This window comes from Macrobrachium rosenbergii, chromosome 6 (assembly GCF_040412425.1).
Source record: "Macrobrachium rosenbergii isolate ZJJX-2024 chromosome 6, ASM4041242v1, whole genome shotgun sequence".
Classification (NCBI taxonomy): Eukaryota; Metazoa; Arthropoda; class Malacostraca; order Decapoda; family Palaemonidae; genus Macrobrachium; species Macrobrachium rosenbergii.
In genome coordinates this window covers 31,469,012-31,493,506 of record NC_089746.1, presented here as the reverse complement: position 1 = coordinate 31,493,506, position 24,495 = coordinate 31,469,012, and the positions used below count along the sequence as shown (strand labels likewise).

At 41.3% G+C, this 24,495-nt stretch overlaps 1 protein-coding gene across 3 annotated transcripts in view; it reads left to right on the top strand.

Moving 5' to 3' along the window:
• The window catches only part of aralar1 (calcium-binding mitochondrial carrier protein aralar1), a 335,053-nt gene that overhangs the window by 310,508 nt on the left and 50 nt on the right, over positions 1-24,495 (top strand). For all 3 annotated transcript variants that reach the window (XM_067105476.1, XM_067105478.1, XM_067105477.1), the window contains 2 exons: positions 8,425-8,515; positions 23,410-24,495. The exon at positions 23,410-24,495 is cut by the window's right edge and continues 50 nt beyond it. In XM_067105476.1, coding sequence (XP_066961577.1) covers positions 8,425-8,515; positions 23,410-23,560 — 242 coding nt within the window. In that variant the 3' untranslated portion in view covers positions 23,561-24,495. The remainder of the gene's footprint in view (positions 1-8,424; positions 8,516-23,409) is intronic.

The window sequence follows — 24,495 nt, the reverse complement described above, 5'->3', positions numbered from 1 at the left end:
TTAATTTAGCTATTTTTTTCGTTAATATATGACGTTCGCGGGAATCACGGCTGGCCGTTTTGGGGGCATGTTTGTTTTGTGTAAAAAAAATCAAGATTCCGTTCGCTATTTTCTGTTGATTTCATCATAATACGAGCTTTACGTATTTATCTTTCATCAGCTGAAAACAGTAGTAATTTGTATTCTTTCATGCCCAGTAGTTTTGATTAAAATACATTCTCTCCAGTTTTATTTACGGTCGAGTTTCGTCCATGTTGCCGATGCACGATAATTTATAGTCATTAGCAGCTTGAACATTGCTTTCTCAGCTTCAGCTACAACTTACAGCTTAAAGTTACTGTAGCAGTATATTTCCCTGCCGATCTTTTCTTCAAAGCGAATAAGGGTATAGTGTAAAAAATAGATCAGTCCTATTGTACAGTACTTAACGTCATTTGTAACATGACTACAGTAATTGTGTATTACCGTACGGTGGCTGAAATACAACCAAAACAGTTGTTATCCGATACGATTATTAGCAAAACAGTTTCCCGTTCGGTTGTTTATGGCTGTACACATTTATGCAAGAGTATAACGTTACTAACAATACTTTTATCATTCACTTTTACTTTTTTAACTAGTATATGGAATAAAGAGATGGAGGAAAAGAAGTTTTTCTATTGTAAGTTGGTCTCTCTCGCTGCCTGAGTGTACCTGCTGCCTGCGCGAAATCTAAAAATATTTCCTAAATATTTTTGTACTGGTATTAATTGCTAACCCCATCGTAAACTCGAAATATCGTAAGGTGAATTATCGTAACTCAAGCATTACCTGTATTTGATAATTGTCTTTTCTTTATTAACCAACTTGTACTGATTTATGGGATATTTTAATTCTAAGATGAGGTGCTTAGCTACTGGGTTTCGTGTATTCTAGCCTAATAAATGGCTAATCCGGCAAAATGACTAATCTGGCACCCTCCAGGTCCCAATGATGCCAGATTAGTGATGGTCAACCTGTATTGCTAACCAGATTAGTAGGATTCATGATAGGTATTAAATGAGATACTTGAGACTGATAGGCTCTTTGCTCCACCCTGTTCAAGGTCTTGTGATGTCAGAAATATTGTTGATTTGTGCACATTTACTAAAGTGGTATTCAGCTGTGACCCTGGCTTTATTGGCTTTGGAAAACATAACTTTGGCTAGATATAAATAAAGCATGTAGGTTTTACCATAAAAATACATGGAACAAAATAAACTAGGATGTTTAGAAGATGAAACTGCAGAAGCACTTTCCTGACATTCAATTCTTGCCTTGTTATTTTCTTATTGGCAATTTAGGGTTTTGTTGCTCCACCTACCCTGGCAGTAAGGCATTTGTAAACCAGTGGAATTGTTTGAGTGAATGACAGATACTTATTAGAAAGTAATTTTTTACCATTGTCCTGAAATATTCCCCCATTTTGTCTACCATGAAATTTTTATAACAAATACCGTATTCTCAGAAGAGAGGTGAGCAGTGTAAAGTACAGTGAGATCCGTTGTGTTTGCTGTCAAGTCAGTTCTTTATTTCTTCAGTTAATTTCTGAAAGTGACAATGGTTGGGGAAATTTGTAAGAGTAATGGGTGTGTATTGAAAAAACATTTATAAAATCTTTACTGTACTTGTTCCTAACAACCCCATTACTTTTAGTACCTAAATCTCAGTTTAGGGGGAAGAGGGAAGGTTCAAGTTGGCAAGTCTCCATACTAATAACTGAGAGATAAGATATGACGGGAAGATGTAACAACAATTTTAGTTAAATTCGTCCCATCATGTCGGGGGGCTGTCTCTCTGAGACAGATCCTTGGAAAATTGTAAAATAAGAGGTTGTACAGTGTATGGAGTAGGTGTGGGTTATGACCACAACCTCCAGAGATATCCTTGTGGGATGGAAACCAACCCATTATGTGTGACATAGGGGCAAATATCCCTGGAGGTTTATGTCTTTATGGTGCCATGATGGGAGAAAAAGAATAGGATTGTGGTGATTAACTGCTGAAAACCCTTCCCCCTCAAAAAAGAATCACTTGTACTGCAGCTACCACACTGCTAGACAAAAACAAATCCAACCACCCATGGGTCACCTCCCTTAGATAAAAATTAGAAAGAGTTAAAAGACATCTCCATGAACCTGGGTAGCTTTGCCATCTATCACAGTATCAAATGCCGGTGAAATTACCTAGTTACGTCCAGTCAAAAGTGGTACAGGTATTGCTGGTCCAGTTTCATGATGCACTTGGTGTTTAGGAAAACTTCAGAAGTTCCTTCACTAAGGTCCTTAGTTTTTTGTAGACATAAAGCCCTGACGGCAGATGAGAAAATGTTCATTGTCATGGGTTTCATCTACAAGTGATGGAATGGCAAAATGCTCAGTAGAACAGATTTCCCTTCCTGAGATTTTGGTTTTTCCAACAATGGATTATGCTTACTAACTTATCTGCTAATATGAGCAACCTTCTGCTTCCATACTGTTGCTGGAAAACCTTTAGAGGGAGGATATACTGTAACATCTAAAATCAAGTGAACATGTGGAAGTGTGAATGATGCAGAAGTTTTTCCAGGCCAGGAAATTTCTTGGGCAGGGTTTCTAAGGAGAAAATATTTAAAAACCCTTTCCTGATTTATTCAGCCTAGGAAGTCATAGAAATTTGTGGTTTGTAGAATATTGTAAAAAACTTTGTTAATCATTGCAACTAGAGAAAAGATGTAACCTTCCAGGTTGTCCCAGAGATGCTCAGAAGCCTGCAACTATAGTGGTTAGGTAGTAACTTCACAACTTGTCATTAAAACTAATCAAACACACATGTTCACATGTATATCTACCATTGCAATGTTCTGCAGATATCACAGTGCCTTCAAGATTTGTTGATGTGTCTTTCATCCTGAAGAGAGAACCTGTCCTTTTTTCGTTGTACTGTGTGCTACCATGTAGTAGTTCATGAGACAAATGTTAGCACAGCTTCCACCTCACACAATATGCCATGTGATTATGTTGTCAGACATGACTTAAACACTCTGTTGCTATGAGCTGTAAAAAGGCTGTCAGCATTGGAAAATATTCATCCATCCTCAGAAAGTTAATTCTTCTTGTAGGCCTGTCTGTGAACAAAAGAACATCTGGATCAGGTGTACCACAGCTGCTACTATCCTCATTAATTAATACTCTACTCCTTAAAAGATCTCCCAAAGGAGCATGTAGCCTGAGTCTTAGCGCGTCAGGAAAATCAAACTCTAAATGAATTCATGCATCTAGAGAAAACGTCTCTGAAACATTTCTTCGCTGGGGGGACCAAGGGAACCAGGATGCTATGCTTCAGCTTACAAACATAACCATTTACTGGTTTTCAGACCTGACCGCTTCCACTTGACCTGAATTCCCAGAAGCTGACACATGTCCAAATACGTCCGGACTCAATGGTGTCACACAGTTATCCACGGGAACCTATGCAATATAGTAAAAAAAAAAACAACAAAAAAATATATTATATATTATATATACACACACACACAGTAATGACAGTCTCGTCATGCTTGCACTTGAAGGTTAAAAAATTATTGATCATGAAGCCAGCCCCATATGACCAGTTCTGATTGTAGCCCACAGAGGTTGTGAGGCCAAAGAATCACCTTTTTTCTCTATGGTAGTATTTCACTCTGTTTATCAGTGTACCCCTCTTGAAAAGGCAGAATGCTGTTCTTTGTGAAGAGTTCGTAGTGTCAAGTACCACTGCAAACTAATGTGCCAGAAATTCTTTGTTTCCATCTCTTCCTTATTATTGAAACATTCCCAAATTCTCATATAGTAACTCTGGTTTGACAATTTAGGGAAACAGGAAACTGTCCAGAGCTGCAGCCTTCTTTCTGAAATGATTTTATCCAACATACTATTTGATATCCAGAATAAGAAAATCCTCAGATCCACTCCTGCAGATGGTGAAGCATGAATTCTCACATACCCTCCCAAGGTATAGCATTTAGTTCAGTTAAAGCCACAAATGGAAGAGGGGAGGCTTATGGTATCAGATCAATGCCTAAGGAAGTGTGATTAATTATATTGGAAAAGCCAACAAATTAGCAAAACCTTTTTTTCTTGAATCTCATAGTGGAGAGGTGAGGAAAGGATTGCCTTGCTGCGGTTTCAAATGCCTCTCTGAAGAAAAGATCCTGCATCTACAATTCAACATCTCATTGAAAGTCGAAACTGATTAGCTCTAACTTTCTGCAAGGGACTAGATGCACCAGATCCTTCTTTAAAGGAAAACTTGAGAAGGTGAAAGAAAATTGGGCTATATTATTATTATTATTCAAAAGGCAAACCCTGCTCATCTGGAACAGGCTTGTAGGGGCCATTAACTTGAAATTCAAGCTTTCAAATATATGGTGTTCATTTCAAAGAAATCACATAAGATAACAGAAAACTCAAAAAGTTATTAGAAAAAAGATAAATTAAGAAACTAGTAGATAAAAATGTAAATAAATTATTAAAGGACAAGGAGAATTGTTTTAGTGGTAATGTATTGCATCTTTGCTTGAAATTTTGAGGTTCTAATTGCACAACATCTTTGGGGAGACCATGCAACAGTCCAAAGGTGTGAGAAATAAAAGACCTTTGTAACCGAGGAGTTTGTTCAGTGATTTACATTTACTGCATATTGGTGCTGCTGTACAACAAATCTGGTCACTCTTGGCAGGAAAAGAATTGTGATTGCAAAAGTTCTCTGTTGAATACAAATTATGAAATATTAACAAACAAGAGACCATCTGTTGATGGTCCAAGACAACTGCTAATGTTAGGAAACAGAAACCTACCACCATGAACCACTCTATCTAAATAGAGATATATCTGTTAGAATCAGACACCCACAATTTAGAGAACAATATTCTATTAGAGGAAGGAAAAGTGATCTAAAACAGGTTGCACTGATTTTAATATTGTTGTAAATATATAATGCCTTATGTGTAACACCTGACTTCCATGCAGCATTTGCTGACACTTTCATTAGATGTTTCTCAAAAGTAAGATGTAGGACAAAAGTTACACTAAGTATAGTCAAAGCTTCAGACTCATTCAGCATACAAAATTTTCCCATTAAGGCTCTTGTTCTGGTAGTAAAGGATTTGTTTGAAGAATACATAGTGATTGAAGTTGCTGTCACTCATGGTCAAGATGGGATAACTGACTGGTTGTAACGCTGCTTCTCTGTTCTGCTGGTTACTAAGCTTTTCTGCTCTTCCTGGATATTTAGTCCTGGAGTGGCTTGTATTCTTAAAGACAAGGTGGCTCCAGGTCCTGAGCACTGGAATGGCTTTGATTACTGATCCTCAAGCAGCTTGTATCCTTGCTATTGGAGAGGCCATGGTATTAGGTGCTGGAGTGGTTCAATTCCAATATATTGGAGCTGCGTGTACCTTTAGTAACAGAGTTGCTTGAATCTTTAGGAATGGAGTGGCTTAGATTCCTGGCATTGAAGCAGTTGAGATGTTTTATACTGAAATCATAGATGTTGAAGTGGTGCAGATCTTTGGTGCTACAGTGCCAAGGATATAGTCCATTAGCATTTGGAAAATGGCACAAGAGTCTGATGGTAGTTAAATGTGTAGGTACCGAAGGCCACAACGATCATGGTCTTGCAAACATCCTTGTGGTTGACTGGTACTTGAAAGTAGCCCTTTATGAGGATGAGCATGTAGAAAATTCTTGCAGTATGCAGGGTGGAGGTAATATCCGCCAACTTTGGAAGTTGATAGTAGTCAGGCTTCATCTGTATACAGTGAGGTGCATGTAATCTTAGCAGGGGTGCCAAGAGCCAGTGGGGTTTTTTACCATGTAGAGTGGGAAGACCCATAGGTTGGAGGCCTTCTGGCAAAGCCCATCCATTTTTTATCTGAAGGTTTTTTTGTGGAGGTTAGTTTCTCTGGTGTAAGGTGGTGGAATTTGGATTGGGCTGGGGGTCCTGTCATTTTTATGTTGTAGTGTATGCTACAAATTCATAAGAAGTAAACAAGAAAAAAAAAAAAAATCTTTGCATTTTTGCCTCTAAGGATTTGACATGTTGAGTATATGGGCTGAAAAAAGCTAAGTATACCTTAGTTTAACCAGACCACTGAGCTGATTAACAGCTTTCCTAGGGCTGGTCCGAAAGATTAGATTTATTTTACGTGGCTAAGAACCAACTGGTTACCTAGCAACGTGACCTACAGCTTATTGTGGAATCCGAACCACATTAGAACGAGAAATGAATTTCTATCACCAGAAATAAATTCCTCTAATTCTTCATTGGCTGGCAGAGAATTGAACGTGGGCCAGCAGGGTGCTGGCTGAGAACGGTACCCACCCCTCCAATGAGGAACTTATATGGGCTGAAAATATTAAGGAATGCATAAGGGCAAAGTAATGAAGTAAGCTGTAGGTTTATCAGGATGGCCAAGAAGGCAAATGGAGGTATACATTCTTAAAATCTTTTTTGTTAAGACTATACAAAGAGAAAACTTTTCTACAGAGATGAGACGTATTGTGATAAGAAAATTCCTTGTGTTATAATGATGCTAGTTTCTGTATGAATATAATCTTGCCTAATACATAGAATTTAGTGGTCTCTTTTTACAGATATGCTTGTAACTGTAATAATCACAGAGTCCTCTTAACTTCTCAATTTCTTCAAGTTTTTTGGGTATGCTTGTCACTGCAAAGCCCGAGATCCAAAGGGAAGAATATGAATAAATTCTGTCATTCATTGTAGGATTCGAACCTGCATCTGGAGTATTAGATTGAGGTCCTGTTACCCTCCTGGTTATCTATTAAAACAAGGATTGAATACAAAGTTTTGGTTTTGGCATATATTGCAGCAAAGAATAAAAACTGAAATATATAAAGACCTACAAAATATATTACCACCAGTATAAATGCACATAGGAGCATGGACAAATATCTTGTTGAGTAATAAGACCAAGATACAACAAAATCAGTATCAAATCTATTTTTGTCTCATGGAATACTCTAACTGTATTCAGTGCATACATGAACCTGCACTGTTGTGTCATCAGTTTTTGGATGCTACCTTTTGTAATATAAGTAGGCGTTGATACATTATCAATGTGCATATTGCCCCTATCATTAGTTCCATTGCTTATTTGTACCAAAGACTGATTCATGTTGCATTCATGTTGAGTGGCCCAGTTGTATATATTTTTTTTTATTTTCATTACATACATACATATCTTTCCTTTATAATCCCTAATATTCTATTGTCATGTCATTATTCAATTCTTTCTCATTCCTCTCGTTATGAGTTGAGTTTTATATAATCTATTTTCTAATCCATATTTATTTCATTTTCCCTAAGTGTTACCCTTCTTGTTTTAACCCTTTGGTTTTTGAAAGGTTATTTATGATTTTCTCTGATAAAACTTACTTATATTGACACTCTTGGGATGAATTCTCACACTGTTATATCAGATATTATTTTTCTTGTTTTATGAATTTTTCCGTCTTTTTTTGTCCTGTTTTTTTGTTGCAATATGTCCCATTTAGCTCTCTTGTTCAGTTGATACTAGTTGCCAAGGTGATCAAGTGTCCTTACATGTATCAAATTTCTTGGGTTAATGGCCAAATTCATCAACTGTATATCTAACTTGGATTATAATTGGTCATGGATACTACATAAAAATGTTTTCAAATTTAGATTAAGGTCAGCATTTTCCACAGTAGGAGATGCCTTACAATAACTTATCTCATACTTTAGTACTTTCCCCAAATTTATTTTGATAGTGTAATAGGAAAATTTACACCAGTCAGTAACGTGCCTCTTGTGGTAATCTTAAATTTCTGTATCACTTCCTGATTAGTTTTTCATCCTGGAGAATTCATTTGTATGTCTTCATACGTTTACAGCGCCATTTGTTTGCAGTAATTATAGGAAATACAGATTTTTTTTTTTTTTTTTTTGAGCAACCCATGGTCAAAGTCTTGAAAGCCAGTTTCAACAGATTCTTTTACAGTATATGGTTACATACTTTCTGAAAATCATTTGATTTTCCCATACTACTTTCATTTTTCAGTTGACAATCAATTTGTTTCTTAAACTAAAAGTGATTGTTTAAATTTGTTTCCCACAGTAAAAATGGTTTCAGTATAGAGCATCCTAAATGATAGCAAGTAAAGACATGTGGTGTTCTTTACACAGAATTTTCATATTTGTACACCACTTATTAGTTTGTACACGTTTTGAAAGAAATGGCAGTTATTTTTTATCATCTTAGATTACATTGTCATGAACAAGATGGGGAATTATGAAACTTCTGTATGGCTGCAGTATATAATAATTTAAACCACCTCCACCATATATGAAAAGCTTTTACCATTCTTAAAACGTTTTCCTAAGATTATTCTTTATTTTGCAGCTCGTGTATTCAGATCTTCTCCTCAGTTTGGTGTCACATTATTGACCTATGAAATCCTTCAAAGACTCTTCTATGTTGATTTTGGTGGCATGTAAGTATAATTTTTCTTTTGTATGTAAACATATTGCCCAAATAACTTGATTTTTATGAGGTTTCATAGGTTTATAGTAAGTCAAGAAGATTGCACCATAAATTCTTGATTTACTATAGTTGGTGCCAGCTGAATGACTTAGCAGTAAAAATGCACGAGTGGTCAGAGACCAAGGGGCTGATGCTGACAGCCAGGTACATCCCTGGGAAGCAGAACTTTGTGGTAGACCAACTAAGCAGGGCAGCTCAGATAGTGGGGACAGAATGGTCATTAGAACAGGGGACAGCGGACAGGTTGCTCAAGTTGTGGGTGGGCCCCACATTGGACCTATTCGCAACTGCAAGGACCAAAGAACCATCCTGCAAGATGCCTTCCAGCATCTGTGGGGCAAACTGGGAATGTATGCCTTCCACAGTCAGCCAACTTCAGAATGTCATCAACAGGTTGTTCGTGTCCCAAGGTCTGAGAATGATGCTCATAGCTCCAAAGTGGCCCTAAGCGGAATGGTATGCAGACCTCTTCCACCTGCTGGTGGACATACCATGACAACTTCTCCCCATTTCCACCCTGTTGAAGCAAAAACACAATGTCTGTTTTCTTCAGGCAGGCCTCCTTCCAATCCAGCAACTCCTTAGAAAGAAAGGTTTTTCAGAAGTTGCTGCAGTCATTGCCAACTCCCTCAGGCCTTCTTCCCTCAGTCTGTACCAGGGAAAATGGAAGGTATTCCTTCGTTGGAGCAGTGGGAGGGATCTCCATCCCCTCAAAACGTCTGTGAGGGATGTGGCGGAATTCCTTCTTCTTCCTGCATCAGTAGGAGCACCTTTCTCTGTCTGCAACTAAAAGCTATAGGGCTACCCTCGCCCTAGTATTCAAACTCTGGGATATAGACCTTTCAGTGCCATGGGAGCTGTCAAACATGACTGGAAACTTCGAAAAGAGTTGCTCTCCTCGGGAACTGAAACCCCCTGGAATAGAGCATCACAAAGGTCCTGGCTTCCCCGAGGATATCTCCCCATAAACTGCTCAGAAGGGCATCAGACTGGGACTTGACCCTGAAAGCAGTTTTCCTGTTGGCATTGGCATCAACAAAGAGGGTAGAGGAACTTCATGCCCTCTCATATGATGTTACCCACATCCATAGATGGACATCAGTGGGCTTCACCTTCCTCTCAGAGTTTGTGGTGAAGATCCAGAACCCCTCCCCACACAACCCAAGGTTCAGTGGTTTTTCCGCCCCCTCATTAAAGGACTTCGTAGGGAATGAAAAGGAAGAAATGTTGCTATGCCCAGTCAGAGCCCTGAGAGCCTACCTTAAATGTTTAGCCCCCCAACAGACCAGCCCGTAGAGACTTTTCTTAAGTATGGGTCAGGAGAAGCGAGAGATTTCAAGGAACACTCTCTCCTTCTGGCTGAGAGATGTGATTGTAAGGGCATACTGCTTGGACCGTAGTGAAGATCCGGGCCCAACCAAAGGAATAAGACCATCAGTGAGGTTTAGGAAAAATCGCTCGGTCGGTCAGGTCCTCCAGGCTGGGGTCTGGAAGAGGATGACATTCACCTCTGTCTACCTCAAGGATATAGATACACAAGCCCTTATAAACCTTCACCTTGGGCCTAGTAGTGGTGGCACAGCAGGTCTTATAACAATGTAGAGCCTTGCGGGAGCTCCATCGGGAGGGGACATCATGAGGAACTGGGGCGAGTGCGGTATACCCAGCATACACCTCTTTCATGCCCTTGGGGTACCAAGAGGGAACACTCCCATGTGTTTACCTGAGATCATCCTCCCACCTCAGGTGAGGCTCCATATATGAAATCGTAGATTCATATACTTGTTGGAACAAATACCAAATTAAAAAGAAATTTGTATTTTTCCTAACATATGAACCTACACTTTCATACAGGTAAAGTTACCCTCCTTGTACTGCCCCTCGTAGTTTCAGTCTCTCCTTCTAGGAGGATAAGCATAGCTGTGTACGGGCTGACTCACACAATGGAAGATGGTGGTTTGATCCAGGTCACACCTTGTGACCCAGGTATAGCATTAGGATTTTGTTTTTCAGAGACGATTCAATAACAGCCAAAGATAGGTAGTTGCGTTTTACTCCATGTGTGCAAGTGTAGGTTCATATGTTAGGAAAAATACAAATTTCTTTTTAATTTGGTATTTCTGGGTTCGACCTGTGTCACCCGGTGAAATTGGTTCCATCAAGCACATTTCTAGGTATAAGAATTGCTAAAAATACCGGAGAAAAAGCTATCTAGAATGCCGGGTTACTACCCCCAGTTAAGCTCATCTAAAATAGATGTCGGTATACACAAAGGGTGAGTGTTGCCACTGCCACAGGCCTCCGCCCTGTAGAGATCTCAATCTCAAAATCCCGGAAAGTGAGGGGCCGTCGCATATCCAACGCCCATCACCCAGCCAACCAACACCTCAGCCTCCATCTTAGCCTCATTCCATCTTAGCACGCTTGTAAACATTGCCGTGTTTTTCCCTTGTGCTGCTATTTTGCGAATTTTGCACTTTCATCATGTCTTCCGTCCAGGAATTTTCTTCTCCTAAGTTGAGTACCATCTCCTTTTGGTTTTTTCTTATAGAGGCTTCTTTTTTGACCTTTAATTTAGTAATTACGAGGTTAAATAACACGGTGCGGTCGTCCGCGGTCGCTTTGCCTCGGCCATATTGGACCCTCAGTCTTCGTATGGTTTTAGCAGTGAGATTCTGCTTGTTTTTTACACTGTTATATATTTTAAATATATTTTAGATATTTCTACTCCTTCAGGGAGTTCTTTTTGGCGAATTACCCTTTCGCTGGTAGGGGGTGAGGTGCCCGTATCATGAGTGATCTAGGCTAGTATTGGAGGCTTCCCCTCCCGCCTTTTCTGATCATAAATATTCCTTTTCCTGGGCCCCTTCCTCTGTCGGGCGAGCGGTACATTCTCCAAGATGGTACTGTTATGCTCATGATCTTTCCTGATGTGTACAGTGATGGATGACATGTATATTTTTGGATTAAAAATGTTTATGATTCAGCGTTAGGGTCGGCCATTTTACATATCACCCGCGTTCAACATGTCACGAGTTGTCTGGCCTTCTCTATAGCACGAGTCTTTTATATATTATAAATTTCTGTGCATACATATTAATATGTTTTTATATTTCACACATCATTTGGTTAACTTTTATTTAATACTTTAAGTCAGGTAGTTTCTTTGATGGGTATTCTGGCCTAGCCCTCTCGTCCGCAGTCGGAGGGCTAGGCTAGTTAGGTTAGGCGACTTTCATGACACTCATGCTTGAGGCTTGGAGGGAGGTGTTGGATGGTTGAGGGAGTTCCTCGTTCTCTTGGCCCGCCTGACCATGCCGTCATGTTTTTGGAGGGTGTTATTAGGCTTGTGAGACCCCCTGTTTTAGCCTACCTGACCAGACCGATTGGTTTTCGGAAGGTAAGGTTAGAATAGTGAGGGTCTCCTTATTACTTAGCCCCCCACCTGACCAGGCTGTCGGCGTTGGAGGGTGTGGCCAGGCCTTGCATGGATTTCCCCTCTCCCCCTTGCATACCTCTGTTAGCCTTCTCATCCAAGTCAAAAAATTTTGACGTTGGGGAGTGGTCTGGGGTCGAAGGTTGCACTGTCTTTTCATGTTGTTAGCCTAGCCCTTCCTTACCCATTCTTTAGCATTTGGCGGGTGTCCCTAGTTCTCCTTCAGCGAGGGACGTCGGTCTCTACGACCGACACCCGTGGGAGTTTCTATAGGTGTCCAGGGGTGTTTCCCACCCATCTGGCCACCGCTATTCGGTCCCCTCCATTTTGCTATTCCTTCCTATTCCTTAGCATTTGGCGTGTGGCCTTGACTTCTCCCCTTGCGAGGACGCCGATCACTTATGACCGCACCCGTGGGGAGTTTCGGTCGGCGTCCAGAGTGTTACCCACCTATCTGGCCTCCGCCTTTCGGTTTCCGCCATTCTGCTAGTGTTTCGTTTGTTCGCTTTCCTCAGTGTTAGCTGGAGCATCGAACACAGGTCCAGGGACACTTTCTTGACTTCCGCTAGGTTCATTCTCCGCCGGGTTTGTCAGGTCTCCCGTTGTTCTTGTACATGTTACCACTCCGGTGGGTATGGTTTTCGGTTGGTTGGCGCTTTCCACTACCTGTTCCCCGCCACAGGCGTTGAGAGTTGAGCCAGTTTTGAGGACTCCTCTCCGCCTCCTCCGCCGCTACCATAGGTATGAGGTAACGAGATTTCCGAGGCAATCAGGGCAGAGTATCATAACCAGCATATCTTTAAGTACTTCTGTTTACATAATTAGTTGACCATTCTGTAGCATATCTTTACCATACCGCTGCCGGACTCTTTCCGTCGGTGTTTATTTAATTATACTATAATCATATTATAATTGTTGTATGATGCATGATCCTAGGTTAAGGTGTACTGTTACCGCTGGACTTGCTCCGGTGGTCCTTAACTTAATGTTATTCATGTATTATATATTATCTTTATTCTGCCGGAGTTATCTCCGGCGGGATTCGGATTGACTGTAAGCATGCTCCATCACCCATATTAGGTTAAGGTACCTTATCTCCGTCGGACCTACTCCGGCGAGCCTTAACTAGCATACTCATGTATCATCTGTCCACTTACAGTTGGTACGCTGTCAGAGCCTGGGTGTACGGCGGTCCTCTGCAACCCTGTGGCCATGTGGTGTCGCTCCCACTCCGGCCGCGCGGTTCGTCCGGGGACCTGATCGCCTGGCACCCAGACGGCTGTGAGGTGTGCTACGCTCTCTGTACGAGTAGGTGTTGGATGAGTCGGTAAGCTTCAAGTCCACTAACCTTTAGTCTCCTTTTGACTTCATTGCTTATATTGATAGATATGGCGGTTGGAGATTGTTTTAGTAAGCCTTTCTTTTCTTTCAGTCCGACCGTAGTTCCCGCGACTCTTCGCTGTCGACCCTCAAGATCTGGGTCGATGGGTTTGGGAGGAACGTCGCGTCGGGGAAGCCTTACATCTTGTCAGAGGAGATTTGTAATCTCCTCTACCCCGGCGCCCGGATCTCAGCCGCAGTTCCGGCGGAAGTAGCCGCCCCTTTGATTGAGCAGATCCGGGAGGAGACGCAACCCTCCCAAGAAGACAACGTATGCGGAGAGGTGGCGGCCATCAACATCAACCTTGAGCCTATGAGCGTTGATCCGGACCACCAGGTAGAAGGTAAGGGGGTAAGTGAGGCAGGGGGAGCGAGTGTTCCTAGTTCCCTTTTCAATTCTCCTTCTTCCTTTCAAGGTTTCCAGAAATCTTCTTACCTTGAGGACAGATCGAGGTCTACTGTCCCCATGGTGAAAACCTTGAAAACGAAGGGCTTATCTAAGTCCTCTAGGCCTCAAAGGTCTAATCCTGCAGCTCCCTCGAGGTCGTCACGGGCTCTTAGCCCAGTGGCGTCTACTAGTAAGGCTACTCCCCTACCAAGGGGGTCGAGATCCAGGGCGGTTAAGGCGAGTCCCCTCAACCTAACTTTGACCCTGAGGCCTTTGCAGAGTTTCTCATACAGAAGCTCGACAAGAAGGTCGAAGCTAGGATGAATGACCTTTCCTCTCAGCTCGCTTCGGGCTTAAAGTCTTCAGACGATTCTTGGAAGTCTTTAACCGAGAGGATGCAAACCCAGGAAAACTTGCTCTCCGGGTTTATGCGCTCCGGAGTGGCGGCACAGATGTACGCTGTTCCGGATGCCTCCAGTCTTCCTCCCTTTGATAAGGGAAATCCTTGGTGTCTGGCTCTTCATGCTCCTCGGCATGAAGATACTCTCACCATTGAGGGCTTGGGTACACGCAGGTTGGAAGAACTGGAGTTCTTTCCACCCGACCTGGTGCCTCCCTACCCAGGCTACGCCAGGCTCACAGAGGAAGCCTGGATCAGATTAGACAAGGTCCCGAAGGAGACAGTCATCTTCCCTAGGGACCAAGCCCAATCCACCTTGATGCGCACTCTCACGGAGTGGGAGGCGGAGAATACTAAGCTTACCCCCTTCAAGGGGACTTTCACTATGTTCTCGGTAGGTGAGGCTGTCCCTACCCCCTGCATGACTAAGGTAGCACTGCTGACTAGTCAGGCAGGCATCGAGGGTAAGCCGCTACCTCAACTCCGGGAGACAGATCCCACTTCTCTTGTCTTCCCCGGAGATTCGGAATTTTGGTTGGGAGCTCCGGCCACGTTCACGGTGGGCAAACTCGACCCCGAGTGTGCTTCATCCCTCTTCAGTGAACAGCTTCCCAAGATTCCGGAGGCTCTTCTAAAAGCGGAATTCGAAGCCAGGTGCAGGTTGAGTCGCTCCCTGCATTCTTTGTGTCTGACGGAGGCAACGGCTGTGACCTACACCGAAGAACCTCTCTTCCAGGTCCTAACCAAATCCCTGTTGGCAGGATTCCAGGCGGACCTGTACGACTTTTTAGTGGCGAGGATGAATTGCTGGAAGCACATCTTTGCGGACGCCACCATAAGGCATGAACCCAATAGGCTCATGAGGAGCTCTATTTGGGGCGCCAATATCTTTCCCGAAGATGAAGTTAACAATGTCCTGGCGGAGGCAACCAGAGCAAATCAAAGCCTCCGCTCCTGCTGGGGTCTCCCCTTCAAAAGGAAGGCCACCGAGTCCACCAGACCTCAAGCCAAATCAGGGAAAAGGTTCAGGAGGTACAAAAGACCTCACACCCAGACTATGCTGCAGGCTGTACCGGTCTCCCAGGTCGGTCAGCCTTCAACTTCAAAGGCCCAGCCTCAACAACAGTTTGTGCTGATGCAGCCGGCTCAGCATACCCTTGCTTCTCCAACCTTCGTGACATCCCCGGCTTTCAACGCTTCGTTTGAAAGCCAGGGGGCGTTTCGAGGCTTTAATAGGAACGCGAGGGGAAGCAGAGCCAGAGCCTCCTTCAGAGGTAGGTCTGCGTCACGTTCCCTCTCTCGAGGGAGAGGAGGCCGAGGTAGTAGAGGAGGTAAGCCCTCTCCCGCCCAATGAGTCTCCTCAGGTAGGCGGGAGGTTGTATCTCTTTCGGGACCGATGGACCTTCAGTCCGTGGGCCCACAGCATAGTCTCCAAAGGTCTGGGATGGAGCTGGAGCAGAGGTCCTCCTCCGCTAGTCAGATTCCATCAATCCCCATCCAAAGCCCTCCTGGACTTTGTAAAGGACTTGCTTCAAAAGAGGGCTATAAAGAAAGTGAGACACCTGAAATTTCAAGGCAGACTGTTCAGCGTTCCGAAGAAAGGCTCCAGTCAGCAAAGAGTAATCCTAGACTTGTCTCGTCTCAATCTATACATTCAATGCGACAAATTTCGCATGCTTACAATCTCGCAGGTGCGGACCCTACTTCCCCGTGGAGCCGTCACCACCTCTATAGATCTTTCAGACGCCTATTATCACGTCCCGGTTGCGAGAAATTTCTCTCCTTACCTAGGATTCAGACTAGGAAAACAAGCTTACTCATTCAGAGTCATGCCATTCGGGCTCAACATAGCGCCCAGAATCTTCACCAAACTGGCAGAAACAGTAGTCCAGCAATTGCGGTCCCAGGGGATCATGTTAGCCGCATACCTAGACGATTGGATAATTTGGGCATTCAACGCCAAGGAATGTCGGAGAGCAACAGCCATAGTGATCAACTTCCTGGAATCCCTAGGCTTTCAAATAAACAGGAAGAAATCCCGCCTAGTTCCGGAGGCTCGATTTCAGTGGCTAGGAATCCAATGGGATCTGGACTCTCACAAACTGTCTCTTCTGCCAGCCAAAAGGAGGAAATAGCCAAAGCCACCAGGCAGTTCCTCAAAAACAGGAAAGCCTCTCGTCATTGCCCCAGGAAAGAGTCCTAGGTTCTCTTCAGTTCGCATCTGTAACAGACCTGCTTCTGAAAGCCAAACTGAAAGACATAAACAGAGTGTGGCGGAGACGAGCCAACAACAGATTCAGAGACAAGGTGTCCCTAATTCCACTGGTGTTGAGGAAAAGACTTCGACCGTGGTCAACAGTCAAGAGTTTGTCAAGGTCAGTACCCCTCCAATTTCCTCCTCCATCGTTGGTGATCCACACGGATGCTTCCCTGAGCGGGTGGGGAGGATATTCCCAACACAAAAAAGTTCAAGGAACATGGTCCACTGTGTTCCGCCAGTTCCATATCAACATTCTCGAAGCAATGGCAGTATTTCTAACTCTGAAAAAACTACGTCCATCCAGACAGATTCATATCAGACTGGTACTGGACAGCGCAGTAGTGGTGCATTGTATAAACGGGGGCTCCAAGTCAAGCCGGATCAATCAAGTGATGATAGCAATTTTCTCCCTAGCAAGAAAACACCGTTGGCATTTGTCAGCCACCCATCTGGCAGGTGTCCGAATGTCATTGCGGATTCTCTGTCCAGGACAACTCCGCTGGAGTCGGAATGGTCTCTGGACAAAACATCATTCGAGTGGATTTGCCGTCAGGTACCAGGTCTCCAGGTAGATCTGTTTGCCACAGAGAGCAACCACAAACTTCCATGTTACGTTGCTCCCAATCTGGACCCTCTTGCTCACTCCACAGATGCGATGTCAATAGATTGGAACATGTGGCAGAAAATCTATCTGTTTCCACCAATAAACCTGTTGATGAAAGTTTTGCACAAGCTCAGGTCATTCAAAGGTCAAGTGGCCCTGGTGGCACCCAACTGGCCGAAGAGCAGTTGGTTTCTCTTCTTCTAGAGTTGAAACTCCAGTGTATTCAAATCCCCAGGCCAAAGTTGACTCAAATAGTACAAACTCGGACTGTGTCAGCTTCCTCAAGAATTCTAAATGCCCTGGCTTTATGGACTTCATGAAATTCGCACCTCAGAGAGATGCTAATATTGATCCTATTAATACTCTGTTCTTAGAATCAGACAAAAGGGACTCTACTCTCAGACAATATGATTCAGCAGTTAAAAGTTAGCATTATTCCTGAAAGAATCTGAAGCTAAAGTGATGACCACGAATCTTGCAATCTCGTTCTTCAGGTCATTATTTGAAAAGGACTGGCCTCCAGTACTATTACTACAGCCAAGTCGGCTTTAAAAAGATATTTTTACATGGTTTCAATATTAACTTAACGGACTCATATTTTTCATCAATCCCTAGAGCATGCGCTCGTCTGAGACCAGCAACCCGTCCCCACACGGTTTCCTGGTTCTTAAATGACATACTAAAATTAGCATCGGACACTGATAATGAACAGTGTTCATATTTGAGTCTGTTAAGGAAAACGTTATTCTTAATTAGCCTAGCTTCAGGTGCCAGAATTTCTGAACTGTCCGCTCTCTCTAGAGAACCGAACCATGTTGATTTCCTCCCGTCAGGAGAAGTTCTGCTATCCCTGGATCTCAAGTTTTTAGCTAAGAATGAAGATCCACAAGATAGATGGTCCCCTTGGAAGGTTATCCCCCTTCCACAGGATCTGTCCTTATGTCCAGTCACTACTTTAAAGGCTTATTTAGATAGAACTTCTAGTATAATGTCTGGCCCTCTTTTTGTCAGGGAAAAGGGAGGAACCCTTTCCTTAAAGGCCATCAGGCAACAAATGCTGTATTTTATTAAGCAAGCTAACCTGGATTCAGTACCTAAGGTTCATGATATCCGAGCAGTGGCCACCTCCACTAATTATTTTCATAATATGAACTTTGAGGACCTTAAAAAATATATGGGTTGGAAATCACCATCAGTATTCAAACGCCACTATCTTAAATCTCTAGAGGCCCTTAAATTTTCTAGGAAGTATTGTCCCTTCCGCCCTAGATTAACCTATGCAATCTTAGTTATCCTGTCCCTTTCCTCTCTCGCCTACCTGCCTCGTTTACTCACCTTGCCGTCTATCCTTAGGTCAGGCATGCTTCACAGCCTGACTCCTGACCATATTGTATATTACTTTTATTCCCTTTTGTTAGCATTTAAGTGTCTTGGTGTTAACCAATATTTTGTGTATATATGCCCTATGTTATTAACCAGGTCTTATCCTGTATTATTAATCATGTCCTATTTTTGCTTCTTGGGTAATTAAAATTCAGTAATTACTGATAGTTTTATTTATCTCCATCACAGTAGTTGTCAGGGGGTTTAACCAAGCTTTGTATGATTAATTCTCTGTTATGATTTCACCGGATGACACAGGTCGAACCCAGAAAAGGGATTTTGACAAAGGAAAAATCTATTTCTGGGGGAAGACCTGTGTCACCCGGTGACCCACCCCTATTCCTCTTACCCCCCCTGAGTGGCATACTAGCTTGGGTGAGGTGCTAACCTGGAATGAGGCTAAGATGGCGGCTGAGGTGTTGGTTGGCTGGGTGATGGGCGTTGGATATGCGACGGCCCCTCACTTTCCGGGATTTTGAGATTGGAGATCTCTACAGGGCGGAGGCCTGTGGCAGTGGCAACACTCACCCTTTGTGTATACCGACATCTATTTTAGATGAGCGAACTGGGGGTAGTAACCCCGGCATTCTAGATAGCTTTTTCTCTGGTATTTTTAGCAATTCTTATACCTAGAAATGTGCTTGATGGAACCAATTTCACCGGGTGACACAGGTCTTCCCCAGAAATAGATTTTTCATTTGTCAAAATCCCTTTTCTAGTCTTAATTTTGCACAGTTTTTTTGGCTTTCTTTCATGCTAATCTCAATACCACTAACTAGAAATCATGTCATAAGAATAAAACTGGTTAGACCTACAATGCCTGTGTTGGGGAAGGTAATGCCACGGTAGCTCTTGAAAATTCTGGCGAGAAAACATTAGCGAACTGGCTATTAACAAGTGGAACTTGATGGTTACCATCTAGGACTATCAGCCTACCTCATTGCCACCAATTAATTGTTTGTTATTTAGATAGCATCAAATTAATTTATAATGTACTGGGAAGTAACTTAGCCTACTCCAAAATTAATGCAATGAGTTTGGTGACAGCTATTTTAATTGAGTTTTGAGCATACACTAAAAATTTCTAGATATGATTTCCAGTGACACCAGATCAGATGTAGCCATTTATTGCTTTGGTCTAAAGTGAAAATGTAAATCTCAGTCGTATTTCACTTTGTGAAGTAAAATTTTTAAAAATTTATATTAAAAGATTTTGCAAATCATGCATATACTGTAGATAAATTTTTATCAAGTTTTTAACTACAAATTTAAGCTAATTTTGATGTTCAAAAAACACAAACCTATTTTATTAAGGGTTGATTGTCTGAAACCATGTGGTGGTAACTGAATACATATTGAATTATCAAATGAAGAATGAAGATTTGACCCTTCTCTTAGTGAATGGAGGCAGCAGCAGGGAGAAAGACAATTGAAGGGGGGCCTAGTTCTTGTAAAGTAAGAGTTTTACTTCAGGAGCATAAAATACTTCAAAATATTTTACGCATCTTTAGTGTACAAACCCCATACAGGTATTTAACTTTTGGGTAGTCACTGTCCAGCTAATATGTGACATGCACCTCTTCACTAATGTATAATTTAGATTGGTAACATTCATAATGAAAACCAAGGACTTTAAATCTTCAGGAACATCCAGATTGTCTGATAGATATCCTGGATGTAGCTTGTCAAAATTAGTAAAGTTATTTTATGCATATGAGAGAGACACTAAATCTGTATTACTTGCATGAGCAATGAGTACTGTCCCCTTATGTGAATGACTACCAAATAAACAATGAAGTGGCAGAATTTAGTTATGAGCTGCTCTTTAAGTCCTTAGTGACATGCATCTGTTCAGTGTGCAAAGAAGAGTTTAAATCTGCATTACTCAAGTAAACAGTCTGTGCTATCACTTAAGGACTTAATACCCACCAGTTGCAGCAGAAGAGTTATTGGAGGAGCTTGAAGTAGTCCTGAGTACATTAATCCAGGTCATAATGTAATAATGGTACTTTGCTTTGAGATATGACAGTTGGTTGGTATTTCTGCCTGGGTAAAAAGGCAAACTAAGTGATGAAGAAAGAATAATAATGTTTTGACCCATGGGCGCTGACTTTGGTAAAAATTTAACTTTAAAGTGTCAGCTTGATGCCTAACAAAAGGCCAATTAATTTTTCCAAACATCTGGCAATCTTTGCAGTCATGGATGGAAAATACATTTAGCCACTTTTTTATTTTTATGAATTATTGTGTGCACTAATTTTTCCTTGAATTTAAGTTTTTTTTTAAGACATTATTAATGATGCTGTATTACTGTGCCCTTTAATTTGTATCAGTGCTGTTTAGATTTTGTGAAGTTTTCCCTTCCTCTTCTTACCCTCAGGCCTCACACAGATGGGGTTGTAGCTGGGATTTGCAGCTGAATATTTTTACATTATTCTTTCCCTTATGTTTGATCTAATATTTCATTTTTTTTTATCCTTTCTATCAACAAACACTTTGTGTTTATGCCTTACTTTTTGTCCCATCTTGGGATGACCCCAAATTAAAATCAAGCCAAATCCTGAGCCCACACATGGTGTGTTTCCGTGAGTATCAGTCATTTTGTTCAGTCTGACAGCTACCAGAGTTCCTCAGTTTTCATGCACTTTCTGTGCTAGATATATGATGTAAGAGGTGACAGAATTGGAATGCCCATAAGATTCAAGGAGTACAAGTGATTGTAGGTTAGTGATGGGATCAGCTTGTTGCTGATGAGCCTCCTATGTGGGTTATGTAGTGGCTAAAGTTGTGGAAAGTTTCTGCAAAGGGAGATTAATCCACAGTCTAGTTGTTTGGGTAAGTATCTAGGAGTTACCTGTATCTCTGGAACTATTGTCTGTTTCTCTGGAACCACATCTTTATTGATCAGTCTAATTTCAGTGATAATTCTCACCCCTTGTATTAACTTGAGGCTGAGACTGTGGGTGATGACCACTAGCCTACAGAGATTCATCACTCAAAATTCTTTGGTGTTGATGGGCTTGAAGGTTTGCGGGTTGTTGATCCAGAGGCAGGAGAACTTGTGATAATACATTTAGGTCAGTGTTCTGCAACATGGGTGTAGTGTAACTAATGTTTGGACATTTTATTATAATAACACATTTCAGGTCAGTGTTCTGCAACATGGGTGTAGTGTAACTAATGTTTGGACATTTTATTTTAATAACACATTTCAGTCTTAATTAGTAGCGGTGACTGTGATATTTACCAAAATGAATTGCTTATATATAGCTTATATATATATGATCTAAGAAGGTAAGTAATCCAATTATTCAGAATTTTTGACCTCTAGAACTACTAAATTCCCCAGAAAGCAAGAGTAATTGTGCTCCAGTTCTCTCTCTCTCTCATATATCTATGTGTGTGTGTATATACAGTAGCCATGCTGTGAGGGGCCATTACAGTATAGAGGTGAATCTTCATTTTCTACATTTATTGTCACCAGGCAGATTGAGACGTTTGTCTCACAAGGAGGTCAGGAAAATAAGTAAGCGAAATCAGCTACACCTGTATTGGTGTTAACAAGGCAATCTCCAGTTATCAGCGGGTGTTCCGTTCCCGATGGCGTGATGATAAGTGAAAATTGCTGATAACCGGAAATCGATAAATACTGTGTCGGTGCCGATAAGCTGGGATTGGCGCCGATCTTTGGTTATCGGCACTGATAAGCAGATATTGGCGCTGAAAATCCAGTTACTGTCGTTGTTAGACAAGCACCGTAAAACCGGATCGCCGATAACCGAGGACTGCCTGTACATGATTACGAACACACGCTCTAACCTAAAACATGAGGTGAAACCTGTGACGTACACAACATACATACTTATGAACACATGACCCTTTAACAGGATACCAGAATATCATTTACTAACAAAATTTTATGACAACTCTATTATCCTCGAATTTAATAAAACATAATAGTGGAATATGGCAAATAGGTTACCACCTTCGTTTGTGAGAATTGTTTTGATGTTTAAAAGAGTCAGCAAGACATTAGCTCCAATATTAAACAATATTTGTAGCTTAACATTTGTTAATATAAAAAAGTCACTTATAAGTGATGAAATTCAAGTAGGCAGTCCCCAGTTATCAGCAGGCTTGGTAATTATTGGCGGTCCAGTTTTTTGGCGCTTGTCTAGTGATGAAATTCGGCGATTTTCAGCGCCAATAAGCGACAAAAATCGCCAATTTTCGCTTATTGTCACCCCGTCGGGACAGAACCCCCGCTGATAAATAGGGACTGCCATATAATAGATGATTACATGTACTGTACTTGTAGTAGCCACACTTTAACTTTTCTTTATATCACTATTTGGATATGCTCAATACCACAAGCCATGAAACCAGACTGAGAACAAGTACAGAAACTACACCTCCTGTAATGATATTCAAACCGACAAATAGTAGGTTAAGGTATCACTCTATCCCAACATACGGTGCTTCGATTCACACTGCTTACTAGGGTTTTAGTGGTGAGTATATCCAAAAATTGTGAGGATATCTGGACTATAAGGGGTCATTTTGTGCATGATCATACTGGTTGCTTTCATTTGGTTCTTTTTTTTTTTTTTTTCATCTCTTTGTAGGCAGGTTGACAGATGATGTCTTAATTCAACAGTCCAACTTTTCTCCTTCTTTCATCAGTACATCTTACTTGAGGCTAAATACTTAATGCCAAAATTCAATTGGCACATGTGAAAAAAGAAGCCTCCATCTGAGAAAGTGGTTGAGATGATAGACATTTTACCTCAGAGTAGAAAAAGATGATCATCTTGGTAAATTTTTATGCTGCTGGCCCAGTGGGCACCAGAACCCACTAATTATAGATTCTAGTAAGGCAATGGTTTATATTTATTGAACAAAATTTTTTAAAAATGATTACTTTTATATTGTGAACATTTTACATGCTTTGCTTGATTATAAAACTAATGTCTTTCTCCCTTTGTTATCACAGTCGGCCGACTGGCTCTGAAGCTCAACTTCCTGCCACTGCCTCAGATTTACGTTCCACCAATCCAGATCATGCTGGTGGTTATAAAGTTGCAGTACCAATTTTCAAAGGCATCGAATCAAAGTTTGGGCTTTTCCTTCCTCGATATGTGTGAGCTCATGACAGACAGTTCTTGTTACAGACTGTAATTTGTATTATATCGAAGTTATTTATTTTTTAATGTTTGGCATTTTAAATGTTTCTCATGTGGATGGTAAAACCATCTTAAAGCAAAATAAACAAAATGGAACTATTGTAATGTATATGAAACATGCAGACATAATAAAACAGTGATAATTTTGTATATAGTTGCTCTGATTTGAGTATCATGTATATTGTTAAAATTCTTTCTCTTCTGTAACTTAACAGCGTCAGTCCATTTTCTACATACTCTTAGGCTGAATAAAATTCTATTGTTATTAGTTATAATTTCTTGTTTGGTTAGGCTGTAGTTACTGTACATAGAACATTTTACAGCCGACTGATAATAAAAGCCCGTGATGCTAAACAATTTTTTTACCATATTGTGAGTTGTGATCGTAGTTACTGGTAGTCTTATTGAGCAATGCTCAGCATCTCATAAGATAATAGTTACAGGGAATGCCTGGTAAAAGTTACTTTAGTTTATGCAGCAGTTTCTTGCAGATCCAGTGAATTCTACATTACAGTATACCCTATTTGAGCATGATTGGTAGTGTTTTTGAAAACTTAAGAAGTGTGAAAACATACTGCTCAGGAAGCAGCATTCAAGTACATTATGAATTCTGGGTCTATGTTTCTAGGATCTTTTGACTCACCAAGCTGGCATTTGGTTTTGCATCCTACACAGAAGCACAGATTATTCAAAATTATATTTTAAAGGAATTCTGGAAATAGTGACACATGTACAAATAGTTATGTACATATTATAGGACATTGTATGTATGACATATTTTGTTATCATCATGCACAAACGTTTAACATAAGGTGATGTGCTGCAGGTTTTATTTACTCATACAAAAGGAAATTTCAGCACCTTCCATCAAATTTAGTCATATTCTTACTCATGCA